Source organism: Asterias amurensis, chromosome 1, assembly GCF_032118995.1.
Source record: "Asterias amurensis chromosome 1, ASM3211899v1".
NCBI lineage: Eukaryota > Metazoa > Echinodermata > Asteroidea > Forcipulatida > Asteriidae > Asterias > Asterias amurensis.
Window position 1 is genome coordinate 14955406 of NC_092648.1, and position 25824 is coordinate 14981229.

Consider the following 25824-nt stretch of genomic DNA (forward strand, 5'->3'; position numbering starts at 1 on the left):
CTTTGACTTGACTTGTAGTCAAGGCTAAAGTGGCTGACATAAATATTTGTGTTTAGACCTGAATGAATCTTCTCATACTTGATTTCCGAAATGCTTGGAGGCTCAAGAGTTTGATATCTTGTTGGGTTTCTTATCTTCAGTTTAGAGAGTTACTTCGTAGTTGTTTATGCAGGCATGATATTCGTCCTACTTTAATCTGATTTCTGATTATTATTTTTTTCCTTGAATTTAAAAAAAAAAAAAACCTGAAAAGTCTGTTAAAGCATGCACCATGTGTACATGTAGGTCAGCCTTTGTACTCGGTAAAATGTTCCTACTTTTTTTCCAAGAACCAAATATCATGCCTGTTTATGGCTTGTACAATAATTAGTTTGATGAATATACATACTGTACAGCATCTGTGGCTGTCTTTTACACATGTACCTTTCTCTATAGTAGCATTATACAAAAGTACAGTTACTTATAATGTTTTTGTTTTTGTTTTTTTTACTGTAGGAACACTTAGGGCCCAGTTTTTTAAGAGGTGCTTAAAGGCAGTGGACACTATTGGGTATTACTTAAAATAATAATTAGCATTACACCTTACTTGGTAATGAGTAATGGGGAGAGGTTGATAGTATAAAATGTTGTGAGAAACGGCTCTCTCTGAAGTAACGTAGTTTTCGAGAAAGAGGTAATTTTCCACGAATTTGATTTCAAGACCTCAGAATTAGATTTTGAGGTTCAAAAATCAAGCATCTGAAAGCACACAACTTCGTGTGACGAGAGTGTTTTTTCTTCCGTTTTTATCTCGCAGCTTTGAACACCAATTGAGTTCAAATTTTTACAGGTTTGTTTTTTTATGTACATGTATATGTTGAGATACAAGTGAGAAGACTGGTCTTTGAAATTACCAGTAGTGTCCAGTGTCTTTAAGCACAAGTAGGCAAGTGCAAAATAATTTTGCTTTATACCAGAATAAAGTTACTAGACAAAATACCATGTCATGTCTTTACCTATTTTACTGCTTATTTTTGCTGAGCAGAAAAAATGGTCAGCAAAAGGAAATTAAGCCAGTCAGTTGCATCACTTGATGTTGGAAATTTTCAATCCACAAATCACAAATACTTGATGATGTCAATATAAATATCTCAGATACAATGTTTTGGTTGTCCACATGATGTAACTGCCCTACGGCACATCACCCTACAGCGAGGGTTAAACAATGCATTTGTACTTTAAACGAACTACATTTTGATTACCATGACTTCTTTGTTGGCTCGGATTTACTTTTGTTTAAACTTGAACAGAATCCCACATTTGGCCACAGGCGTTAACGCCTTGTCCACACCAGTGATGTAACTGCACTATAGCACATCACCCTTTAGCATGTGTTAAAGGCAGTGGACACTATTAGTAATTGTCAAAGACTAGCCTTCACAGTTGGTGTATCTCAATATAAGCATAAAATAACAAACCTGTAAAAATTTGAGCTCAATTGGTCGTCAAAGTTGCGAGATAATAATGAAAGAAAAAACACCCTTGTCACACAACGTTGTGTGTGTTTAGATGGTTGATTTGAGGTCTCAAATCTGAGGTCTCAAAATCAAATTTGTGGAAAATTACTTCTTTCTCAAAACTATGGCACTTCAGAGGGAGCCGTTTCTCACAATGTTTTATACCATCAACCTCTCCCCATTACTCGTCATCGAGAAAGGTTTTATGCTAATAATTATTTTGAGTAATTAACAATAGTGTCCACTGTCTTTAAAGAAACACACATTTGTGTTTTGGTTTCACATTTGGACGGAATCCCACATTTTGCCCTGGCCTTGACGCCTGAAGCTCAGGATATGAGCGAGTAGTCAACGCTTATTCATTGTGGTCACCGTGGTGGTATTATTAGTGGCTAGTGGTGATGCCCGACTTCCTCTTTGAATCCCTCATGTTGCTATGGATTCCCTCCCCTTGGCACATTGTTGTTGTCCCACCCAAAAGATCAAGAAATTTGTTACTCTATTGAAGGTACAATATAAGAGTGTGGAGATGTGAGGTTTTTTTGTTTGTGAATCACTTTGGCAGGTGCTGCTATGTTTGTAACTGTATGAGTTGGCATATTTTATCTCAAATCTGCCTGTGAGCTTATACTTGTGTTGAATAATGCAGTCGATCTTAATGATGGACTGTTAATATATATAAACTCTAAAGACCCCCAGGAGAAACGCAACAAGCCTATAAATGCCCATCCTGTCCACCATTTTGGGAGTAAACTTGCAAGTCAAAATGTACACAAAGGAATGGACAATCCAAAAAGAGGGAAAAGGTAAAGGCGCATTGATTGTTCCGTGTTTTGTAAAGGGGTCTATGTATGTTTTTTTAGTTGTAAACATCAACATGTTTTTCTTACAAATAAAGGTGTTGGGTTTTTCTTGATCAAGTGAAAACCTCTAGGTTTGTATGTATATTGGAGAAACAGAGTGATTTATTGAAATGATTAGGCCTGATGTTGGGAAAGCAATGATGTATCCATGGTGTAGCCCCTGTTTATCTTCAAAGTTTAGTTCAAGACAACCAAACAAGTAGAAACCTGCGCTCTACCAAAATATCTCTTTCTGGCACCCTCAAGTTATACCCCAAAAAAGCCCCATGGTTCGTCATTGTCCCAGTTTTCTGCTGTTCTGTTCAAGCGTAATACTTCAGGGAGGCAATGGAGCAATTGCTGTAATTGCCTTGGTGCCCCTTGAACTGTTTCTTAATATCACAATATCAACCTCTACCCTTGCTAGTACCCATTTATACCCCTGGGTGAAGAGAAGCAACTATAGTAAAGTATCTTGCTCAAGGACACAAGTGTCACGACCGGGATTCGAACCCACACTCCGGTGAGTTAGCACCAGAACTTGAATTCGATGCTCTTAACCACTCGCCCACGACACTAGTATAGCATGAACCTCATGGTACAACAGTAGCGTGTCGGTGATGTCACCCTCCAACAAGTCGTAATAACTTTCCCTTTGCCGAGAAGGAAATGATTGAAATCATTGCACTGATCTCACTCTGTGTAACCTCCCAAGGACAATTCCCCTCGTTCACATGGTCATTACAAACTCTCTTTTGTTTTTGTTTCTTCATGGTCCATTCATGTCGTGGTGGATGAGTCACTCTTTCATTGTCAAGGCCAGTTCATGACATTGTTTCAGTTCAAGAGATTACCAACAGGGTCCCATTTCATACAGCTGCTTAACAAGCAGAGGATTCTGAAAAGCAAAACTAAGCAGGAAACCAGTCAAAGACGGATAGATGTAATGTTATATGATAGCTTGGCTGGTAACTGTATTTATTATAGTTAACAATTTTTGTTTGAGCTTTAGTGACTTTTTGTGCTTAAGCAGCGCTATGAGATTGGGCTCTACTCAAAAAGAAGTAGGAAACCAGTCGATTACGGATAAGAATATGTAACATTAATGGGTGATTACCTTGTTGTGTAAGTGAACCAAATTGTTTTGAGCTTATTGACTTTTGGTGCTAAGCAGCTCCACGAAATTGGACCCTATTTTTGAGTGGATTCCTGTGTATTTTTTTATTTAGCAGGAAGCTGCTAGGCAGTAGTTTTGGGAATGGTTTGGGAAGATTTTGTATAGCAACCCCCAGATGGGCACAGTTTGCTACCCTTGTCCCATTTGCTTTCATTCAGAATTGTGTATGGGTGTTCACTGTCGCTTACGCAATATGTGCAAACGCTTTACCCTTAACCAACTGTCTCTAGCCCTAAAAATCAAATTTACGCTGGTCACTTTTGACTGAGCATGTCATTATACAGACATTGTCCAATCTCGCAAATGGCTTAAGAGTTAAGCCTCACTGGATTTACAGATTAATAGTGTCGATCTTAATGAATTTTTGAGCCAAAAGTATAATTCAGACTTTTGGTTATTTATTTGTATCAATCAATTTTGGAAGTAATTTTCAAAATTGGTAAGAAAGTGTTGCTTGAATCTCGTCTTTCATCTCTAGTAGCCAGGACACCTGTTACAGTAATTATTCCAGCAAAATGTTTCTGAATCTCAATGATTATTCAACCTCATAAAACATAGAATCCTTGAAGGCGAAAAAGTGCACTTGTCACACCAACTTTAGAACAATAGACTTGGAGACGAACCCACAGACATATACAGCAGCACCAGTAAACTCCATTAACCAAGACAATATCTCCGCTGGGGCTTTTACAACCAGATTATTTGCACATTTTCCACTGACAGATACAAATCCAAAACTACTTTGTCCTGGGGTAAATACCCCAGTTGAGATTTTTTGGTTAGGTTTTTTTTTGCGGTGGTCAAAAAAAATATGTCTGGATACTCTGACGAAATTGGAGACAGGCCTTGAGGAAGGTCCCAGTCTCGATGTCCGAGATCAACTCCCTCAGGGGGTAGTTGCACTCTTGAAAAAAAAGAGATTTTGATAAAAAGTTCAAGTCCGATACCGTTTCTCTATTTTGGTACGTGATGCGTATCAAGATATTTTTCTTTATTGCATTTATTTGAAACCTTGAGTGATAAAACAGGTTGATGAGATTGCTTCTTTGTGCACACAAGCGCTTTACCGTTTCCCTCAATTTGTCAATGATTTGAACAACTTTTTTCACTACTGTTTGACCTTTCCAATACTGTCACTAACAGGAATATATAGTATTTTTAAAGAGATTCCAATGCCAAAACTAATTTTCTTTTACTTCTTTTTGAAATTCATTTTCCTTATAGTTTATAGTGAGTAATTTTTTTAACAAAAGATTAACAAAAATATTAAGTCGTACATTTGATCCTCATTTTAATCGTATCTTTCTCCATGTTTTAATTTTAAATATGATGTTGGTTTTCTTGCACTTGAAATAATTTCTGTAAATTTGTTTGAAATACCTGTTTAAATTAACTAATTATCTTTCAACAAAATTCTATGCATTGGAAAACAATTGTTTTTATCTCCATTTTGTTGTATTTGAATAGTTAACATAAATAGTTATTTAATAGTGTATTTTTTCATTTCTTGATTTCTTTACAGCTGCACGTCTCTTCTCTGAAAGCAGCCAGCAAGCCATACAGGAAGCACTACAGCGTCTTGCTCGCCGCCAAGCCGTCCGCCAATACTCAGCCTCCAGCAGCCAGAACCAGACACAACAATATCTACAGCATTACAACAGCGGCAGTGGCAGCAACGGCACGCCGACACCCAGTCCTCTCCAATCCAGTCTGAACCTAACCAGTGCTGCGCGGAACTCACTCGCATCCAGGAGTACAAGCAACTTAAACAATGCCCACCACACGAGGGGGCAAACTTGGGACGCCGGAATGAAGAGCCAAAGTAGCAGTGTCTTAGACGGTAACGTGCAAACTAAAAAGACCTCTTCCCTGAGCCAGTCTGGGAACGCCAGCCAGCTACGGCAACAGTTTAGTCAGGACTTGCTCAACAATTATTCCGAGCCCAGAAGATCCGAGCTCAGAAACGATGAGAGGGAGAGTAACTTCTCAGACTCAAATCCAGAGCTGAATGGTTACCAACCGACGGGGAGCCAGCATTTTCAGAGTGCCTTACAGCAGGAGGGAGCGAGATTGAGCAGTGACGAGGGAGGCAGAGCTGCTCAGAAGCAGCCGTTGAGTCTACAGGAGAAGAAGCAGATATCGCATGATATGACTCAGCTGAGTAAGATCAAACACCAAGAAAAGGTAAGTTTCTTCTTCACACTGTGCACATACATTTGACTGGCATAGACCATAGAGTTATATATAAGAACTAGAGGGCGCACTGGTGATGCTGCTTGCACAAACGCGACGGGACCGCAAGGAGACACGCGCGCGCCATTCTGTACACGCGTTGAATAAGAAACACACGTTGGATTCAGTGTTTATTGAACGCTACATGATGCTGTTTTTCTCAACTTACAAAATGGCCCCACAAACACACGCTAAGCAATGCCTGTTTTGTCAACTTAGAAAATGGCCGCCCGCGCGCATGCCGGGTCGCGTAATAGGCCAGTGCGCCCTCTAGTTCTTATATATAACTCTATGGCAAAGACCAATAATATCATCCTGCCACCATTTTGGTCATGTTCCTTGTATCCAGTAACATTAACAGATGCTAATATTCTACAAAAAAGGAACCATCCTTCAAGGAAGACTCTTGGGTGGAAACTCCAGGTCATTAACTTTTTGTTTAGCAAAAGAAAAATGTGATCACTTTACATATTTTTTTTTAAATTTTGGAAACCAACACTGAAGTATTTCGATAAATGCACTAAGAATAGACTGTCTGACACAACATCATTGCCACCAAGCTGGTTTGGGAAGTGTTTGTTGAGTATTCAAGAAATTGCATATAAGGGGAAGGTCGCCCAGATCAGATGTAATGTCAACTGAAAAGAAAGTGGCGGATCACTTCCACCTCTTTACAAAGCCACTGCACTGAACTGACACATTAGATGCCTGGACATTCTTGTATTTGTCGTAGAACTTACTGTGATTTAACACTTGTTGTTGACAGCTTCTTCTAGTTTAAAGTAGACATTGGAAATGTCCTCAGTCTTTTCGAAAGCTATTAAGACTCTGCTAGGGTCTGTTTTTTAATATTTATACCATACAAGTAGGTCCTTTTGGTTGGTAAGTAATTTGCAACAGCTAATTCTATTTTCTCAAAAAAAATATGTGATCACTTTCAAATCACATTTTTGTTAAACTTTGGAAACCAAAACTGGGAACAAGTATTTTCATAAATGCACTAAGAATACAGTGTCTGACACCACTTACAGAAAAATATTATCAAATTTAATGTAGACATTGGAAATGTCCTCAATGCCACCTCCCCCCCCCCCCAACACCGCCAACTCTCACGGAGTGGGTAATTGACCGAAGATTTTCTGACATCATTTCACAATAATGCCACCGGATCTCTTGGATTATCTCCTGGTAAAAAAAAAAACTAAACCCCTGTGCTCATTGTGTGTGTCTAAACCCTTCAGGAGGGATTTGACTTGGAGTACGGGAGTTAGTGGAGTGTAAAAAAAGCACCTGTGGGCTCAGTTGACATTCTCAAGATGCTGCCGGTCCCTGGTCTTTATTTTGTAATATACAGGAGTTGAACAGTTGTTCTTATAAATAAATCAAATGGCTTGAGTTACTTTTGTGGTGCGCATCGGGGAGGGCCAATTATGGCAAAAGCTTTTTTTAAACATTGTCTGGAAATGTTTTTTATTTCTCCTTGTCTCAACTTTTAATAAGCGGTTTTCCTCTGTACGCCTTTGTATCAAATAGGCTTTAAATTTGAAGGATTCTTAGGGCTTACGATTGTTAATGACTCTGAAATTTACTGGCAATAAAAAGTTACTTGGTAAGAAGTACAGCAGCTTTCGATAGTATAAAGCATTTTGATAAACTTTTCACTTTGAAATACTGCAGTTATGGAAAAAGATATCACTCTTTAGCACATAAAATTTGAATCTGAGAAGCGTTACTGGCAGTAATGTTTCTCAGATTGTAAAATGTAACCCAATTTGCAGATTACTCTTTCTGCGTGGACATAACCGCTCCGATGTTCTTAAAAGTTATACCACCTCTTAAAGGCAGTGGACACTATTGGTAATTGTTTCTCACTTTGTTTTATACCATCAACCTCTCCCCATACCATTACTCGTCACCAAGAAAGGTTTTATGCTAATAATTATTTTGAGTAATTACCAATAGTGTCCACTGCCTTTAAAATGAAATTTTCACAGGTTAGTTTTATGGCTTATATCTACAACTAAAGGACTGAATCAAACAGGTTGGGTTCCAAGGGACACTTCTGTCAGGAAAATGTAAATTTGTATTGGAACTTTTGAAAGGGAACCGTAGCAAAAGCACACGGCACCACAGCAATAGACCGTTCCAGTAGGCTCCACCCACGACGCACCTGTGAGCAAGAACACGTGGGGCTCTCCAATGCCTTTCTGCACAACTCTGCCGCGCGCGCCAAGATACGCGCACGCATATCGGACCTTATTTGTCGGACCTTCGTGCGTTGTGATTGGTCAATACGCAATGGGGCAGAGCTTAGTGGATCGGTCTATCGCTGTCCCTGCCGGTGGTCATTTTGAGGCATGCTCTTTTTATGATGCAGTGTACGCATGTTGTTTGGGGAAGGGAATAGGAACTTTTTAACCCACAATACCTTTCTGCACAACATCGTCCTTAATAATCAGCCACCTGACTAACCCAATTCAATTCAATTCAACATAATAGGAAAATTTAAGTATGAAGCACATGTTTCAAGTGTGTTATAGGAATCATTCCAATCTACATGTAAGCTCAAATTTGTTTCAATTCAACAGAATCAATCTCAAAACAGCACGGTTTGACCTTGCCTTGTTTGTCTCTCAACTCTTTTTTTTTTTTTTGAAGTTGTTGGGAATTCAAAACGGAAAGAAAAATGCAGCATGGTAAACCAATTGGCAAACCTCAACAGTCTGGCAGGCAATGCTGTAAATCTCCCTCCGTGACACTGCTTGGTTTTAGGGTCCACCAATGTCATCACCCCCTGACTTTCCGTTTAAAGGGAGATTCAAGCCTTTCTTTTGTTTTGAGTGAAAATAATGGAAGTGTGTGTGCTTAGTACATGTGCATGTACCTTGATGGTTGAGAGTAGGGCCCAATAACGGAGTTAAGAGGTGCATGAATTTGCATCGGGGTTGAAGAATATTAATTTGGTTTTACCCAAACATTGATGTGTGACTGTTAGCACTTTATATTCAGTACTTTCCGGAGTTCTGTGAAAAAGCCCATAGGCATATTACTTGGGTGGAATTCGAACCCACGGCCCTTGCAATTCTAGAGCAGTATCTTACCAACTAGACCACCGAGATTGCCAGGTAGCTAGAGTTAGAGCATAGAGTAACTTATGCACAAAAAGTAGCTGAGCAATTTTATGCTTACCAAAATAAGATTACCAGCCAAAGTACCTTATCACATAGGCCCACTATCTGTGTCTAGTAGTCTGCTTATTTTTGCTGAGTAGAAATCCAGCAAGCATAATTATCTATTCCATTGGGCCCTGTTCCTAGAAACAATTCAATCAAAAGAAAAAGAAAGTAGATACATGTATACACATGGTGGTACTGCCGAGTACAGTGCAAGGGTGGAACCTAAAATAGAGTTCTATCTATCCCCAAACTAAAAACTGACATTCTTAGTTCAGGGTGTTGTTGCAGACTCATTGTCAATTTCTATCATCAAAATTCCAAACTACCCAGTAGCATAATTTTTTATTTGTCACAATGTCAATTTTTTTTTTTACAAATTTAGTTCAAGTACTGAATGTGCATTTCCTGGCCTTGGATATTTGGTCATTTTAATGTTAGGAGAACGGAAATCAAATCATTAAAATACCAGACCAACCTCAACAGTTTTTTTGTGGTTAAGAAATATTTTGAATACAGGAGAAGCTCTTTGTCTGTATCAACAGGATTTGTAGTTTAATTACGGTACGAACAGAGCTCACTCAGTTAGGAATTTCTACATATGTGCCAATCATTTCTAACAAGATTTTTGTTTAGTTTTTATGAGTAAATACATGTAAATAACTTTCTCCTGGAAACGATCAGAGCATACTAGTCGAGTTGTCAACCACCGGTTCTTTTTTAGAACAAGCACTACTAAAAAGAGAGATTTTCACTTGGTGTGACCGCAAACCCTCACCTAATACTCACACCATGCAAAGTTTCAAATCCTACGTAAATGACTTTGAAATGGAAACAAAATTTTGCTGCAAGCTTTGCCAATAAAAAACCAATGTAGAATTGTTTGATTTATTGGCCATGGTTGCATGCTTTAGGTTTAATTTGAATATTGTGATGAATGAGCCCTGGTCTGCGTTTGCAAGGTGTAATGAAACCGCTTTTTAAATGTGTTTTGTAATGTACTTTGGGACGTTTTTTTTGGTGGAAATTGTTATATGTGCTTTCTATTATAAGACATGTTTTTGGAACGCGTTTTTAAAAAGTGTTTTATTAGGTGTTTCTGGAATGTGTTTTGGAACAGGCTGCACTTTCAAAAAGCAGTATCAAAGACGTTGGTCTACACATAGAGAAAGCATGAGCATGTGTATGAAGTGTGTATGAAATATACTTTTTTACAGTGTATATAGGGCCAGATTCACTGGTTTGGTGGGCATGTAGGCTACGTGTCTACACATAGTTAACACTGAGTAACTTATTGGTATGACGCTAAGATTGACACACTCATTTTGGAAGGCCCGGATGTGATTGGGTAATTCTGGTAAAACCCAAGGCCAATCAGATCAACTTAAACTGTTGAGTAGGAATCAATGGATTTGTCCAGGAGTATAAGTCTAAGCCCCACGGCATCAGTTCATCGACCCTTCACCCTGCCCTTGGCAGAACACAAGATTAGTAATACTCGGCCAACATAATAAGACACTAAGAAGTCTGACACCTCGGAAATCAGCTTTTTAGCCGGCTTTACTTCCCCCCAGTAATCCTACAAGACAGCCACACCAGACCCCCAAGCCCCCCCAGGCATCCATCCCCGTCTGAGGGCCCAGTCTTTTAGAAAGCAATCACAGTCTCCAATTATTGGCCACTCTGTCCTCATATTCTTTAATACATACTCATTAGGAGTCCTTGGTGTGTCTCGGTTACTGATACCAATCCCTTTTATTGGGATGGTCCTTGGAGAGTTTGCTGTCATTTTTTGGGAATGATAAGTGAGAAGTTCCAGTTTTAGAAGGGCAGTCATGAATCTAAACCTTGGCTCCCCCAAACCTCCCTTGTGCTGTCGGGATTTGAGGAAGAGAAATAAATCCCATTTTTATAGATCGGATACAGGAGGTGGGGCACTGAGGTGGTTGAACATGTTACTTGGAGAGGGGTGTGCCACCTTTCTGACCCAGTATCCTGTCTCTAGGTTTAAAGGCACTGTACACTATTGGTAATTACTCCAAATAATTGTTAGCATAAAAACTTACTTGGTTGTATCGAGCAATGGAGAGCTGTTGATATTATAACACATTGTGAGATACCTCTCCCTGTGAAGAAACGTAGGCTTTTAGAAAGAGGTTATTTCTCACTCATATATTAAAAGACTTCGGGCCTGAAATACTTTTTAGGCATCTGTAATCTCACAAAGTTTTGTGCAACAAGGGTGTTTTTCTTTCATTATTCTCTTGCAACTTTGATGACCAATTGAGTCCAAATTTTAAAAATTGTGCTGTAAAAAACACACGCATAATGTTATCCATATATTTGTATAGTAAAAAAAAAAACACACAAAAACACACGTAATGTTGCAATCACTGCCAAACTGGAAACAGGTCATTTATATTGGATCATTGAAAGAAGGAAGTATGTAAACTGCCTTAAGGGCATTCACAAGCAAAGTGTGTTCTTGCTTCAATCTATTCAGTTTCCTCTGTGATTTATGAGACCAAGGCAAAAGTAACTTCAACATTTGTTCAAAAAGTGCTGGATTATGTCCAACTGGAATGTCTGCCTGAAACATTCTGTTTCTGATTTGAACATTTTATTGGGGTATCATCCATTTAGGGTCCTTAAGTGTCCCATTCCTAACAATCTTATCAACTCTAATAAAATCAATTTTGTGGCCATGATCCGTCAGTGTGTGTGGGGGGGGGGAAATCCCAAAGTGTTATTCACATGACAGCAATTAAACTGTGGTCCCTTGTTTAACTTTAGCATGGTTGTAAATGTAGCAATGTTCGACAAGATTTTGTAAGTGAACTTGGATAGTAGAAACACTTGTCCTTTCCACCTCAATAAGGTACACATTTTATACAATTTTACAAACCTGCTTACAATTTAGCAAGAAGACCCTTGTTAAATAGCTCTCGTGTGAAAGGACCTCAAACCAATTCCTAAACCCCATACAGAAAAAAAGGATATATATTTCATTTGTCTTAAGTGTGTTGCGTAAACAAACAAGGACACCAGCATGATAAAGCCCATAGGCATTTTAAAGCCAATAAATCAAAGTGGTGCGCCCTTAATTGACTGTGTGACAGAAATATCACCCTGGACTTGTTATCAGAAACAGCTCATTCATTTCTAGATGGAAACAGGTGGCACCAATAGGAATACACTGCACAGATGAATACAGACAAGGTCCCTCCACTTCCAGAAAAAGGGTAAAATTCACTACAGAGTTGTAACCAAATATTGGGTCAAAATTGACCAAATCTACAACCTGAAGGTATGGAAAAAGTTCCTTATATGGGGCAAGAATGAAACATTCCTCCCCTGATGTTCAAAGTGTCTTATCTTGTTAGCGTTAATAAACTTGAGGCATAATTATTTTATCAGCAATTTCCCTCCAATTACACAAAGATCACATTTCTTCCTGTACATGGAACAGCCTGTAGTGATTGTCTACTGAAATGAAGTGTTCCATAAAATTATTGTCGGTGCTTTATGCGGATAATGTTGAGTTGCCATAAACCTAATTCTTGTTTTGTCAGTGAGAGAGCCTGAATAAATATTGAAGTAAGTTGATACGCAAATTAATTTATTGAAAACAAATTGCATTGACACGTACCTTAAACCCAACTACACATCATACCAGTAACCTTTGTCCTGTTATAGGCTACCTTGTCTTCTTCCTTGCTTTGACCATGTTGTCTCCCCCCGCCCCTGCCCCTGTCTTCACCTTTTGAAAACTACTCTAAAAAAAAGTACCACACACATTTAATTGGTGAAGAGCACTGGAGAGCTGTTGATATTATAAAAACATTGTTAGAAATGACTCCCTTTGAAGTAAAGTATAAAAAGAGGTTTTTGAAAATGAAATAGAAGAATCTGAGAAGAGGTTTCAGGCATTCTCAGACATCTGTAAGCATACAATTCAATGCAACAAGGGTGTTTCTTTCTTTCATGGGTTTCTTGCAACTTTTTATGTATACAGGTTGTGTTTTGAGACTCATTGAGTGAGAATGCTGTCTTAGGCATTACCAAAAGTATTCAGCTACCCTGCATTAAGTACATCATTTCTGTGTAGACGAGCGTTCTGTTTGAATCTTCCCATTCTCAAGGAGCATGCTGTAAATTCAACTTGTGAACAGCTGATTGGTGTTTATGGGGAGGGGTTGGACATGGGGTCATTTCCCCAACCCCCAAAAAGTTGTCTCCCCTCCCCCTTTCCTCACCCCCATACGCACACGCTGAAACCATACAGGATGGTGCATGCTGATACCTAGAGCAAGATTGGTTTCTTTGGAGACCGCAATTAGGCCCCACTCACTCTACAGAGCCATTTCCCAGGAAATCAAATTCAGGAAACTCTAGCGAAACTTGATACCCACTGCCACTGCACGTTCGATTCACACTTGATACAGTTTTTCCTGGGGAAAAAATGAGCACTCCCGCACGCTAATTCCCAATGGTTATCTTCCTCGATACTACTCCCCTGAAAGCAGAGATAGATATTTCCTGGGAGTTTGTAGTGTCGGCTAATCAAGTGTTAAAAGTTCAAACACATTTTTAAAGGAAAATTTTCTTGGCCTAATCTGAAAACGCCAAAGAATAGAGTAGTGTAAAAAGGGCTATTGACCTGACGTCATCATCAGAATAATCTTGGATGCGCCATTTTGGTGGTCAATGTCAACCTGTGTTATTTAGAGAAGTGTGCATTTAAGGCGACTCGACGTTTACACGTAAACCTATTGACCAGTAACATGGTGGGCTTGGCATCAGCAGCCGCATGTGACGCGGGTGCAAGGGGTCAATACGAGGGATATGGGAGAGTTCTTAAAGTTTAGTTAAATCTTTCAGTGAGTGTTTTTAATTCATTTGAAGCCACCTACTGCTCCATTAAAGGTTCATCAAGTTAAGAGGTTCACATTTTCCAGAAGACACTAAAGAAATATCCATGGTTTGTCGGAGATTGTCTGCACCTACAATTTGGCAAATGAAATTTTGCCAATAAAAGATGCAAAAGTAATAGTAAACTTGAGTGGCAGTAAAACTTAGATAAACCGGCGCCACACGAGGTTGCTTGCATTACTTTAGATGACTGATTTATACTCACATAATTTGATGTTACTCTAACCTTACTAAGAAATATATACAGAGCTACAATAGCAAACAGCATGGCACTATACACTGTAGCAAACAGCATGGCACTATAGCAAACAGCATGGGCACTCATAAAAGGAGCTGACAGATTCATTGCTACCAATGTTGTCACAGGTGATTTTCATTGTCCAAACTTAAATATTGCTCCAGGCGTTAAAATCAAAGAGCAAGCGCTGGCAATTTTCAAGATTATTACTCTCCCCATTACTCGTTACCAAGTAAGGTTTTATGTTAATAATTATTTTGAGTAATTACCAATAGTGTCCACTGCCTTTAAAGGCCTGACGTTTCGACCCTAGCAGAGTCTTTCTCAAAGCCTCAAGTTATTGAAGTCTAAAAATTATTCTGTTACATCTTTCTTTCTCAGATCGCCCAAGCTCACTCCGCAACCTCAGCCCTGCGGGAGGCTCTACACCGGAATGCTGCCTCAAGCGGTCAACCCGCTGGTCACTCAACCGGTCATCATGCTCAGAATCACATCAAACCTAGACCGCCGGTCAAATCATCCAATGCCAGGAAGCCAATCAGCATCCAGAGAATGGCCAGGTAGGACTGAAAAAGGGAAGGGGATGGGGGAAGGTAATGTCATACACCCATGCTTTGCTGAGAAGGTAATGTTCAACAGAAATAATACGGATATTTATTATATAAAATACCGATAGCAGGCCTGGAACTTCACTCTTGAAGGGGCACTCTACCTCTGGTAAGGGGCACTCTATGAGGAAAATGTAAATTTGTACAGGAACCTTGCCCAGGACATCAATGCAAACGCACAGGGCATCACAGCATTTGCTGTGACTGACATGGGTTATAAAAAATTGTAGGCATCTTAAAGCGCCATTTTTTTAAACTGTTAATTTATTCACCCCTCACACCAATTTTACACTTGTCTGCTGTGTGCATGAATGCCCGCCATTTTGTGAGTCAATGGTAGGCCTAAGCGTGTACCATTCATCATGCTATGTACTGTGAACCTTCTTTGAATGGTTTCTTTGGTGGAGTGCATGGGTGGGGTGTTTGGGGGTATGGGTGGGGTTCTAGGCTGCCGAGACGTGCATTGTGTTCACTGAAGACATGCGTGATTGGCTAACGCACAGAAGTTTGCTAATGAACACTCCACTTAATGTTACACAAATATTGCACTATGAACTGTTCAATGAAGGTTACCCATAATAAGTGTCTCCCAGTACTGGAGGTCAAGTTCTTAATACCGGTAATAATTCTTAAAGATGCGCGGCCTGTATGGCCATTACAGGCGGACACCATTTGTCTGTTAATGTAATCATCATACCACGAATGGCATAGAAGAGGAATAACTCTTAGCACGAGCTTGGAATTCCTGCGGACCGGTGTTCTGTTCATCTCCCAGTACCATAGTACCCAGCCGGGCAGAGGCAGTCACTCTTGGGCCGAGAGGTTGCTTGAGTTTTTTCTTCTCCTCTCACATTTCTCTTTTTCAGTTTTGGTCATCATCATTAACCGAGGTTTCGGTTAATGAGCAGGAATGCACTTATTGAGGTGTCACCTGTTTTTATTTCTTTTCAATGCTCAGTGTTTTATTGTGCAACCTTTTAAGGTGAAATGTATTGTGAATGCCTTGTTAATGTTAAATGTTGCCTTATTTTCTTTTGAGGGAATTGAAGGGAAGAAAAAATCTGTAATTGTCGATATCGAGAATTGATAATTGTTCTAATGTTTTCTCAAAAAGTAAAGCATTTCATGGAATAATATTTCAAGAGAAGTCTTTCACCATACCTTCTGTAAACCCCGTAAGTTATTTGTAAATCTGTGAACTTAAAAAAAAATTCTGTTCCGAAAGTGTCCAATGGCTTTAAAGGAGGAGTCAGTGTAAAAACATTTAGTGCGTTTTTTCTCCCTTTTTTATTGTAAAATAAAGATACTCATAAAAGGTAGCAGAGCTCACTCTTAACACTAGGCTAGCCTACATTGTCTAGTAAAAAGTGAGGTGGGCTAGTTAACACAACTTCTCAACTTGCCCTGTGGGCTACTCAAAACTGTGCAACCTACTTTTTAAGAATGTTGATATTTTTTAAGTATGCCGATATTTGAGAGTTTGTGAATGTCAAACTTCATTTAACTAATAATAAACTGGGTACATCACCAAGATGCATTATGACAATGTATTCTACATGAGCACTTTTAAAATCTGGGCTACTTAAAGGTCTTGTGGCAAGTAAAATGCACAGTTTACTAGCCTGGTGGGCTGCTTTACAAAAGGCTTAACCAGTCAAAAATAAAAATAAAACAGAGAGCGAGGCATAAAGTACACAGAAAAAAAACAGGACTTAAGCTCTGACAAACTGCAATGCACATGATAATGAAACAACGGTAACATGTCATGCATTATGGTGTGACTCTACTGACAGGTTGAAATATTTAGAGCATGGATGAAGAACGTTTATTATCATGCCACCAGCAAAGTGTAAAATTTGCTATTTTAACGTCGCCGTCCTTGGCTCATTCTCTCTTCCTTCCACGGTGTATTGTCATCAAACAGTGAAGCGTTCACACTCTGGCAGTTTTCCCTCCAGCTGCCCCAGGGTTAAGACTAAAGTAAACTCTCCCCAAGCATTACATCATTTATTATATTATCATGAACAAAAACGATGTCAAAGGGCATTCCTTTCTTCCCCCCGGAGACATTCATGTTACAAAAATGTCAAAAGAAAACAGAATCGAGAACCGGGGAAAGTTTGCTCACCTGCAGTGTGGAGCCGGCAGGACTATTTTGTAAGCACAGCGGGGCGATTTGTCAGTGTAACACGTTGGCTTTGTATCAGATGTTTACTTTTCAAATAACCCCAAGTGTAGTGCAATCTGGTGTTGAGACTTCCCCTGTTTACCTAGAACTGTCACTTGGAGAGGGTTCGCTAAAGATTTTTGCAGGGGAGTGTGAAAGTATTTTTAAAAAGGTTGCATGGTCCCTTTCTGGGCATATGAAGGTTATTTTTTTAAGGGAATAAAGCTGAGGGGTGGGGCAGGCGATACAACCAAAGAGATGATATTAGGTTTATAAGGTTTTTTTTACATTGCTAATTGTAATTGTTATCATAGTATTGTGGGGTTATTTCCTATATCTGGCTAGGCTAGGTTTTTGTTTTTGATTGGCTTTGAAGTACTTAAAGGAACACGTTGCCTTGGATCGGGTCGAGTTGGTCTTTTAAAATGCATAATGATTAGAAAGATGATTTAAAAGTAGAATACAATGATCCACACAAGTTTGCCTCGAAATTGCGTGGTTTTCCTTTTACTTTGCGAACTAACACGGTCGGCCTTTTATGGGAGTAAAAAATGTGACTCCCATAAATGGCCGACTGTGTTAGTCGACGAGGTAAAAGGACAACCACGCAATTTCGAGTGATACTTGTGTGGATCATTATATTCTACTTTTAAAATATCTTTCTACCCATATTCATTTTAGAACAGACGGTTACAGAACGCTTTTCAAAGACCAGCTCGACCGATCCAAGGCAACGTGTTCCTAAATGTTTGAGTTTGTAAGCATGCCATTTGTAGTATTACTTTGTTATACTATCGACCATGTTTCGTGTAAACCAAAATAAATAAATAATTGAGTTCAAAGAAAGATGTCAACCATGCATTTTGTAGTAATATAGGATAAATTAGTTGCATATTAATTGGTGTTCAATCATTTTGTATTCATGCAATTCCTAAGCCAAGTCAATTAGCTTATTTCTGCTTGTCTTTCAGCTCCATACATGTATGTAGGCCTATATAGAAAGGTTAATGTGGAGTTTTACCTCTTTTATCCAGGCATAAATGGTTAGGCCTACACGTCTGTATTAAACTATTGGTGACGACCTATGGTTTTTACTTCTTTATTGTGGTAATTAACTATTTGTTTATAGATGTAGTGGTTTGCTCTATACTTCAGTGTTATTTCCTGCACAGCATTTTGAGATTTTTATGTAAAATGCTATAAGAATTTGTATAGTTTGTATTTATTATTATTATTACAATAGAATGTTCACTTGACACTGAAAGATTTTAAATTATTTTAATTAATTTCTACTATTGTAATTTGTATGTAACAGGTTAGACACTGACAGATAACATAAAAAGATAACATGATTTGATTTAATTCCTTCTGTTGTTTGTTTATACAGGACCACCCAATTAGATGAACCCCCTGTTTCCTCCTCAACATTCTACTCTGGACTGAAATACAACAATATGACGGGTGTTTCAAAGGTACCTTCAGCATCAGGCAATATTTACAGCTCTGGTAAGCTTTCCCCCGTCACCTTATTTTACAAAATATTTGTTCAGTGTTTTGTTTCTATAAGCGATGTGACCTCTGACGTCACTCGAAAACCATAACATGATTCGCGCATGTTTCAAAGGTACCTTCAGCATCAGGCAATATTTACAGCTCTGGTAAGCTTTCCCCCGTCGCCTTATTTTACACAATATTTGTTCAGTGTTTTGTTTCTATAGACGGTGTAACCTCTGACGTCACTCGAAAACCATAACATGATTCGCGCGCATACCGCTGGGCAAAACCTTTGTGTTTTGACAGCCAGCTAGAAAGTGTATGCAATCTAACCATGACTACGTGTCTTTTTGCCCGGCGAAACATGACATATACAGTGTTTTGTCAACAGAGGGCGGTTTGAATGTAAACATAGGTCACATCAAATATATAAAATCTCTGTTCTTCTCTTTCTTTGGTGCCCTAGCATCATTAGAACAAATCGTTCAGAGTTACATTAGAAGTGTCATCCCCCATGCACAAGGTAGCGTAGCCTGCCAATATGCGGAAATAGTTGGTTGATAATTTGAAATCTCTGGTATTTAGGAATCACTGGCTAATACAAGGAAATCACTAGCCGATATGCAGGAATCACTGGCCAGTGTGCGGGACTGGCTGGATGAAGTGAGGGAATTGCTGGCCGAAATGTGGGAATTACTTGCCGATATGCGGAAATTGCTGCCTGATGTGTAAGAATTGCTGGCCAATTTGCGGGCATCGCTGGCTGATAGGAGGGGATCGCTGGTCGAAATGCAGGAATCGCTGGCCAAATCTGAGGGAATAACTGGTCGATACACAAAGTTATGTAATATTTTAAAACATGAATCACGTTTTCTCGTATTTTGGATTTAGAATAAACTTTACAAAAATCGTTTAAAATACTTCAAAATTCTCCAGATTGCACAAGTAAAAAACATTCTGAGGACCTCGTTTCAAATCAGTGTGCTTATAATATCGTTCAAATATTGGGTCCAGAACTTACGCCCAGCAGTTTCGAAAAATCACGTGGAGAACCCTGGTCAGTAATATCACATAACCATAGGAGAAAATTTATCCTGTCAAATACTTAATTCGTCTCTCAAGAAGACGCTCTCCTTGTTTTTCTTAGTGTGCGCTTTTTCATTTACTTCTCGGTGCAAGAGATTGTGTCCCTTAAAGCTTAAGAGCTCCTTGGTCAACAAATTGTAGAAAGGGCGACAGTATCAGAAGGGCGACAGTTTGAAACTGATGAAATCTTGTTCTCCAATTTCCTCTGCAATGCGAACACCTACCGAGTGGAAATTTGTCACAGTTTGATTTCTGTGTGTTATACACTTCTGCTCACTTTTCGATCTATAGCCAATTTACAGGTTTTGTAATGGGCTGCCAGGGCGTCTATTAAAATAGCTATGCTCTATTTCAACATATTAATATAGCTTATGCTCTATTCTAACATGTCTAATTTTGAAATGGCTAAACGTCTGCGGAATGCACATGTTCATCAACATAAGTTCTTAAAGCATTGTTCGAATCACCTTGAATCACCTACATGTATATTTCCACTTCCAATTAAGCCCAATGCGCCACTACACTAGAAACAGCAGCAACAAATGCAAATCTGTTGAGGATTGGTCTGGCAACAACATTCAACCAATGATATACACAATTGACTTTTAACTGAAGCCATATGCCTGGGGGGTCAAGATCAGAACACTATACCAGCCCACCGCAGACTGGCTGCCAACCCCCACCAGTCAAGCGCTATAGTCCCAGACCAAGAAATCGCATCCTTGGCCTGGTTTCCAGACTAAGTTTTTCCCGTTCTTCTTCCTCAACCTATTTAAAACCAAGAGTTTAACAAGCAAGAGAGGGAATACACTGTTGTAATGTGGGTAGTATTTCCCCTGAGCGAAGCGCAGTGGTGAGAGATTGTAATTAGAAACATTCGGTATCGAGGCTGCCCACCACCACCTCGCCACATCCAGTGTTGCAGAATGTCCACATCCTGGTGCTAAAAGTGGCCACCCAACGCTTTTCAATTGTCTCCCCATTGAGTAGGGCTAATAACGGCTAATACAGGCCAAGTGGACCAGACTGTGAAGGGTGGTCAAAAGAAGGGTGACTTGAAAAGCAATCTGACATTTCAATAATAACCCCCCTTTTTTTTTTAGACTCTTCTCTTCACCACCGCTTTAGATACAACAACTTATAACAAAAAAATACCCCAATATTGGTGTTGCCACCCACCGAGCATCGCCCACGTAATCCAGCAAACTTACAGACAGTATTTAAACCCTGGTTGCCCTTTCCTTTGGCGGCAACCCAAGAGGAATATGTTTACAATTAAATCAGAGGGATTGGGAGTTTAGAGGAACCAGTTTGCAAATACTGCACTGGGAAAAGGTTAACAGAGAGAGAGAGAGAGAGAGAGAGAGAGAGAGAGAGAGAGAGAGAGAGAGTTGGAGAGCAAGAGAGAAGGAATGGAAGGTGCAGATACATCTGGTGGAATCAAGATCAAGTTGTCACCCTGGGGTTCTTGTGGGTTCCATTATGGATGGATCCTTCAGCCGGTACTTAAAACCGAGGATGTTACACACGTAGTCACTGTCAATCCATATCATACACACAATCAAAACGCAACTAAAAGCACAAACAACATTTTGGCTGTCCGTGACCAAAAAAAAAAAACTGTCATGGGGGAAAAGAACACTTCTTTGGCTCGTTGTGTAGAAAGTCAATTGCATTGGTTCATTTACAGTATTGGACTTTTAAAAAAACGCAACCCAATAACAGGAACTTTTCTGAGGATTTTTGACAACTCATTTTATACCGCAATTGCCTTGGTGCCATGTGCCTTTGCTGTGGTGCCCTTTTTTGCAAAGTTCAAATACAAATTTACATTTTCCTCATAGAAATGCTCCTAACCAGAGCAAAATTGCTTTGAATGTCGAAGGCCTGGAAATTTGATTACAAGGAGCATCTTCACTAATTTTACCTTCTTAAATCATGATCCTTTGGTCAATATATTTCACCTTCATCAAAAGTCCGTCTATGTGCTCTCCTCTTTTCATGACAAAAACAACAGATACAACACATCTCCTTTCAGTACTAAAACATCAAAACAAAATTTGATCTTGACTCCTAGATTTTCATGCAGCAGCGGTGAGACATTGACGATTAGACACTGGTACTCCCAGGTGATACCATCTTGGTTTACGCCCTTTGCGAGATGCCACGCCCTTAGTGAGATGCCACGCCCTTAGTGAGATGCCACGCCCATAGTGAGATGCCTCGTCCTTTGTGTGAGATGCCACGCCCATAGTGAGATGCCTCGTGCTTTGTGAGATGCCACGCCTTTTGTGAGATGCTATCAGCGAGATGCTTGAAGTCTATTCTTTGATAAGGTCTTGGCATGATCATGAGCATCCTATTCTCGACTCATCATGACAAGGATCAACAACTGAGATCAAAAAGTCTGCTCGGTCCTTTTAACTTTAAGCAGCAAAATGTTTATTCAAATGTATTCTAAAGAGACAATTTATTTCCACAATGCATTCCTAGTTTTTATTTTGTTTATGTTATTAGTTTTATTTAATTTAATTTTTTTATTTAAACATTTTTTTATTTTGAATTAGTATTATTATTTGAAATTGGGTAAGTCTGGATGAAAATGGAGTCCAGTAGAAATATTTGTTTGTTTATGTACTCTCATTTTATGTGGGAAAATAGCAATAGTCTTGCACACTATCAAGAAATCATTCCATGAAACATTTTATTCTGCAGAAACAAAACATTGTGCCAGTACAATGTACTACAAAGGTTAGTTTTGTGGTTCAAAACCAAATAAAATCTGTTGAATTTTTATTTATGTGTATGTAGCAGTAATGATAAATATTATGGCAATAAGCAGAGTTGTGTTCTCATCAGGTTTATGTTTGCTGCAATGTTTTAGAGTCCAGGGCCCAATTTCAAAGAGGTACTCGAGCAAAACAAAGTAGCTAAGCACAACAAAGTTATGCCAACAAGAATAAGCCAAAGTGCCTGTCGCATATACATAATTTATTTAAGCAATATTTTCTGTTTAAGCAGAACAAATATGCTTACCAGAACAAGGTTACAGGCCAAACTACCATAAGTAGAAACTTGTTAATCAATATTTTCTGCTTAAGCAATTTGTGACTTGTTTCTTGCTCATTTCTGCAGAAACTTGTTAAGCACTATTTTCTGCTTAAGCAGCTCTATGAAATTAGGCACTGGTGACACATAGAGACCCTCCTGCCACAGTGACAGCTTTGGTCTTGAAACAGAGTTATGCATAACTTTGTAACAATTAGGATGTGCACTGTGTTAAAACTAGGGCGGTGCCCGTCACTCACTTTCACATTAACCCAGACCCCAATGTGGTTAAGACTTTTGTTTCTTCCAGGAATAAAAAAAAAATGGTTTGATAGCTCGTTTGACCAAACATCATGTTGTAGGTTAGGCAAAGGGTCGAAAAGCAGAGTGTTCATTCACATTCACTCAAAACCAGGTTATACTTTTGTTTATGTAGCGGACTACACACAGCAGTTGTCGTGGTGCCCCTTGCTTTTGCTGTGGTGCCCTTTGCAAAGTTTCAATACAAATTGACATTTTCCTCATAGAAGTGCCCCTTACCACAGGAAAAATTCCTGTGCCCCTTCAAGAGCGCAGTTCAAGGCCTGGCTTGTTTTCAACAAAAAGGCCAAGTTAACAATAAATACATAAGTTGGGCACAGTGTCAAAATGTGGGGCGTTCATTCACATCCGCTCAAAACCATATTCTGGTGGTTTATATTTGTGTGTGATTTCAAAGAAAAAGACCGTTACTGGCGCTATGGTTTACTACACGGTTTCCAGTCGCTAACATAAACCTTCCATCATGGAAACCATTCATGTTCATGTACTCCTTGTGAACTCCTGAGAAGAGTCAATCAGGAGAGAGCGGCAGCCCACCGCAGACAACAACAATGTAAACGGATCCCTCGCAGGGGCATGTGTACCCAACCCAAGTAACAAAAGTCTAGCCCACCACAAGACACCTGTAATGAAGTGGCAGCCAGGAATATGTTACGTGACACCAAACCAGAAATGAAACAAATACATAAACTGTGGCAATTGAAACAACAAGGGTAATCCATGGGTGGGGGTGGTTTGAGATATGGTTAATTTTGTCCCTTTATTTTTTCATTCATAAGGGGTGGGAACCTATTGGAAGAGACAAGGAAAGGTCAAAGAGAGGTCCCGAGCTAAATGTGAAGGATAGTTCAGGCAAACTTTTTTTTTTTATTTTTTAATGTCTGAGCAATTACAGGGTTCAGATCACGATTATTATTAGAAGGAATTTGGTTTCAAATTTGAGGTCTTTTTTATTATAGGCTCAATTGAATTTGCTCAATATATGGGAGATTGCTTCTCGAATTGCTGTGTCCATTTGACCTTCTTCCTTCTAGGAAAGGGGAGTCCAAGGATGTAACGAAGCTGTCCAACCTGAGTTTAGTCCGAGCCAAGGCTCCATGTGGAGTTATAAACCACTAGTCCTCAATTGCCATTGACTTTGTAAAAGCACCCTGACATGTCCCCATACTTCTCCCTTTTCTTGTTTCTCGCTATATTTTGAAACATTTCACACAAGAGCAAAATCCCATCAAGGCAACAAAATTATTTTCCAAATTATTTAATTTGATTTGTTTGCTTTCGTCATGAACTTAAAAGGAAATCACAATGTTATGCCACTGCTACATACGTTAAACCTATAAAGAAGACCATGGTCGCCGTTTGTTGACCAGTTACCATGGTGGCCATTACAGGCGGGACCCACATATCAGACAGAAACAATGGTTGAAATATAAATGTCTGTGCATGAAACCAGTCTGTGTTGTTTACATCACTTGAGAAGTCCCTGATCTTGACTTCCTGCCAGCTGATCCGTTAGATTACTTCAGGAAATGCTGGCATTCTTTTGCCAAGCCCAAAAGACAGCAAAAACCACCACAGTTAGAGTTTCCCAGTATGTTGAACTTGTGCTTATCCCTCAGATCTAAATGAATGTGATTTGGTGAAAAGACGGTTCTATTTCATTCCATGGTGGGAAATCTGTCATAGCGGACAAATTTTGTCACAGAAACTTATGAGTAGCTTTTATTCTTCTTCACAAACTTGAGCCTATAGGGCTCAATTCATGATTCAGCTATCACAAACTTGAACCTACAGCACTCAATTCATGGTTCAGCTTTCACAAACTTGAACCTATAGCACTCAGTTCATGATTCAGTTTTCACGAACTTGAACCTATAGCACTCAGTTCATGATTCAGCTTTCACAAACTTGAACCTATATCACTCAATTCATGGTTCAGCTTTCACAAACTTGAACCTACATGCATAGAACTCAATTCCCGGTTCAGCTTTCACAATCTTGAACCTAAAGCACTCAATTCAGGGTTCAGCTTCCACAAACTTGAACTTTTAGCACTCAATTTATGGTTCAGCTTTCTTGTTTGGTTGAAGGAACAACAGTTTGCCCTCTTTCTAGAAATGTAGTTCCTCTCCACTAGAGGGGTATCTGTTCATAGAGTGTTCTCAGGACAGTTCTATACTTTCTCATACAGCACTTGACAATAATGTTGACTATGCATTGCTTATCACTTCTAAGTGGCATGCTGAATCAAGTATGTTGAGTACATACACTTTCCCTGAACATGAAACACTATCATGTAAACATGACATTTGATGAAAACATACCATAAGCACCAACTCTTCTTCATACCGACTAGCCATGACATTGAGTCCTTTATTTCCTTTGGGTATGTTCACCATGTGAATCTCATTGGGGATACTGTTGCACATGTTGCATTTAAGATGAGTTGTGTGGATTGTTTTTTTTTTAATACAATTTTGTTTTAGGCCTATTGCACACATTTTATTGAAAGGAAAAAGTTATATACACTGACCGAGCCATATACATGTACAATGCATGATTTTTTTACATCAGCATCGCACTGGAAATTTTGCCCTCCCCTTGCACCGCCCCTAGCCAGCACACACATTCTCCCTCACCCAACACCGCCCCTACCCAGGGATGGGCTGGCAGCCCATCCCCCACCCCAACACCATCCCCACCCCTAAAGACCAAAAATCTATACAAGTATTTTACTTCCAAACATTCTAAGTTATGTCTTGTGTTTTTACTTTGTAAATAAATGTATTTTGTTTAAGCTTAGATCGTTTTGTATTTACTTTTCAGAAGTTTTTAAAATGTGTTAATATATATATTGTTAATAAGCTTTTTCTTATATTGTGATTATAAGTTTTGCGAATAAATTATACAGATTTATTAATTGAACACTGTGCGCGTCACTTGATTTATTGGGTTGATTTATTGATTGATTGAATCATTGTTTGATTGTCTGAGTTTTAGTAATTGCATG

General features: G+C 39.2%; 1 protein-coding gene across 5 annotated transcripts in view; it reads left to right on the forward strand.

Moving 5' to 3' along the window:
* The window catches only part of LOC139946899 (tubulin polyglutamylase TTLL5-like), an 84180-nt gene extending 58485 nt beyond the window's left edge, over window positions 1-25695 (forward strand). For all 5 annotated transcript variants that reach the window (XM_071944675.1, XM_071944706.1, XM_071944684.1 and 2 more), the window contains 4 exons: window positions 5038-5699; window positions 14472-14650; window positions 18253-18371; window positions 21523-25695. In XM_071944675.1, the coding sequence (XP_071800776.1) occupies window positions 5038-5699; window positions 14472-14650; window positions 18253-18371; window positions 21523-21551 (989 nt within the window). In that variant the 3' untranslated portion in view covers window positions 21552-25695. The remainder of the gene's footprint in view (window positions 1-5037; window positions 5700-14471; window positions 14651-18252; window positions 18372-21522) is intronic.
* Window positions 25696-25824: the final 129 nt, after the last annotated feature.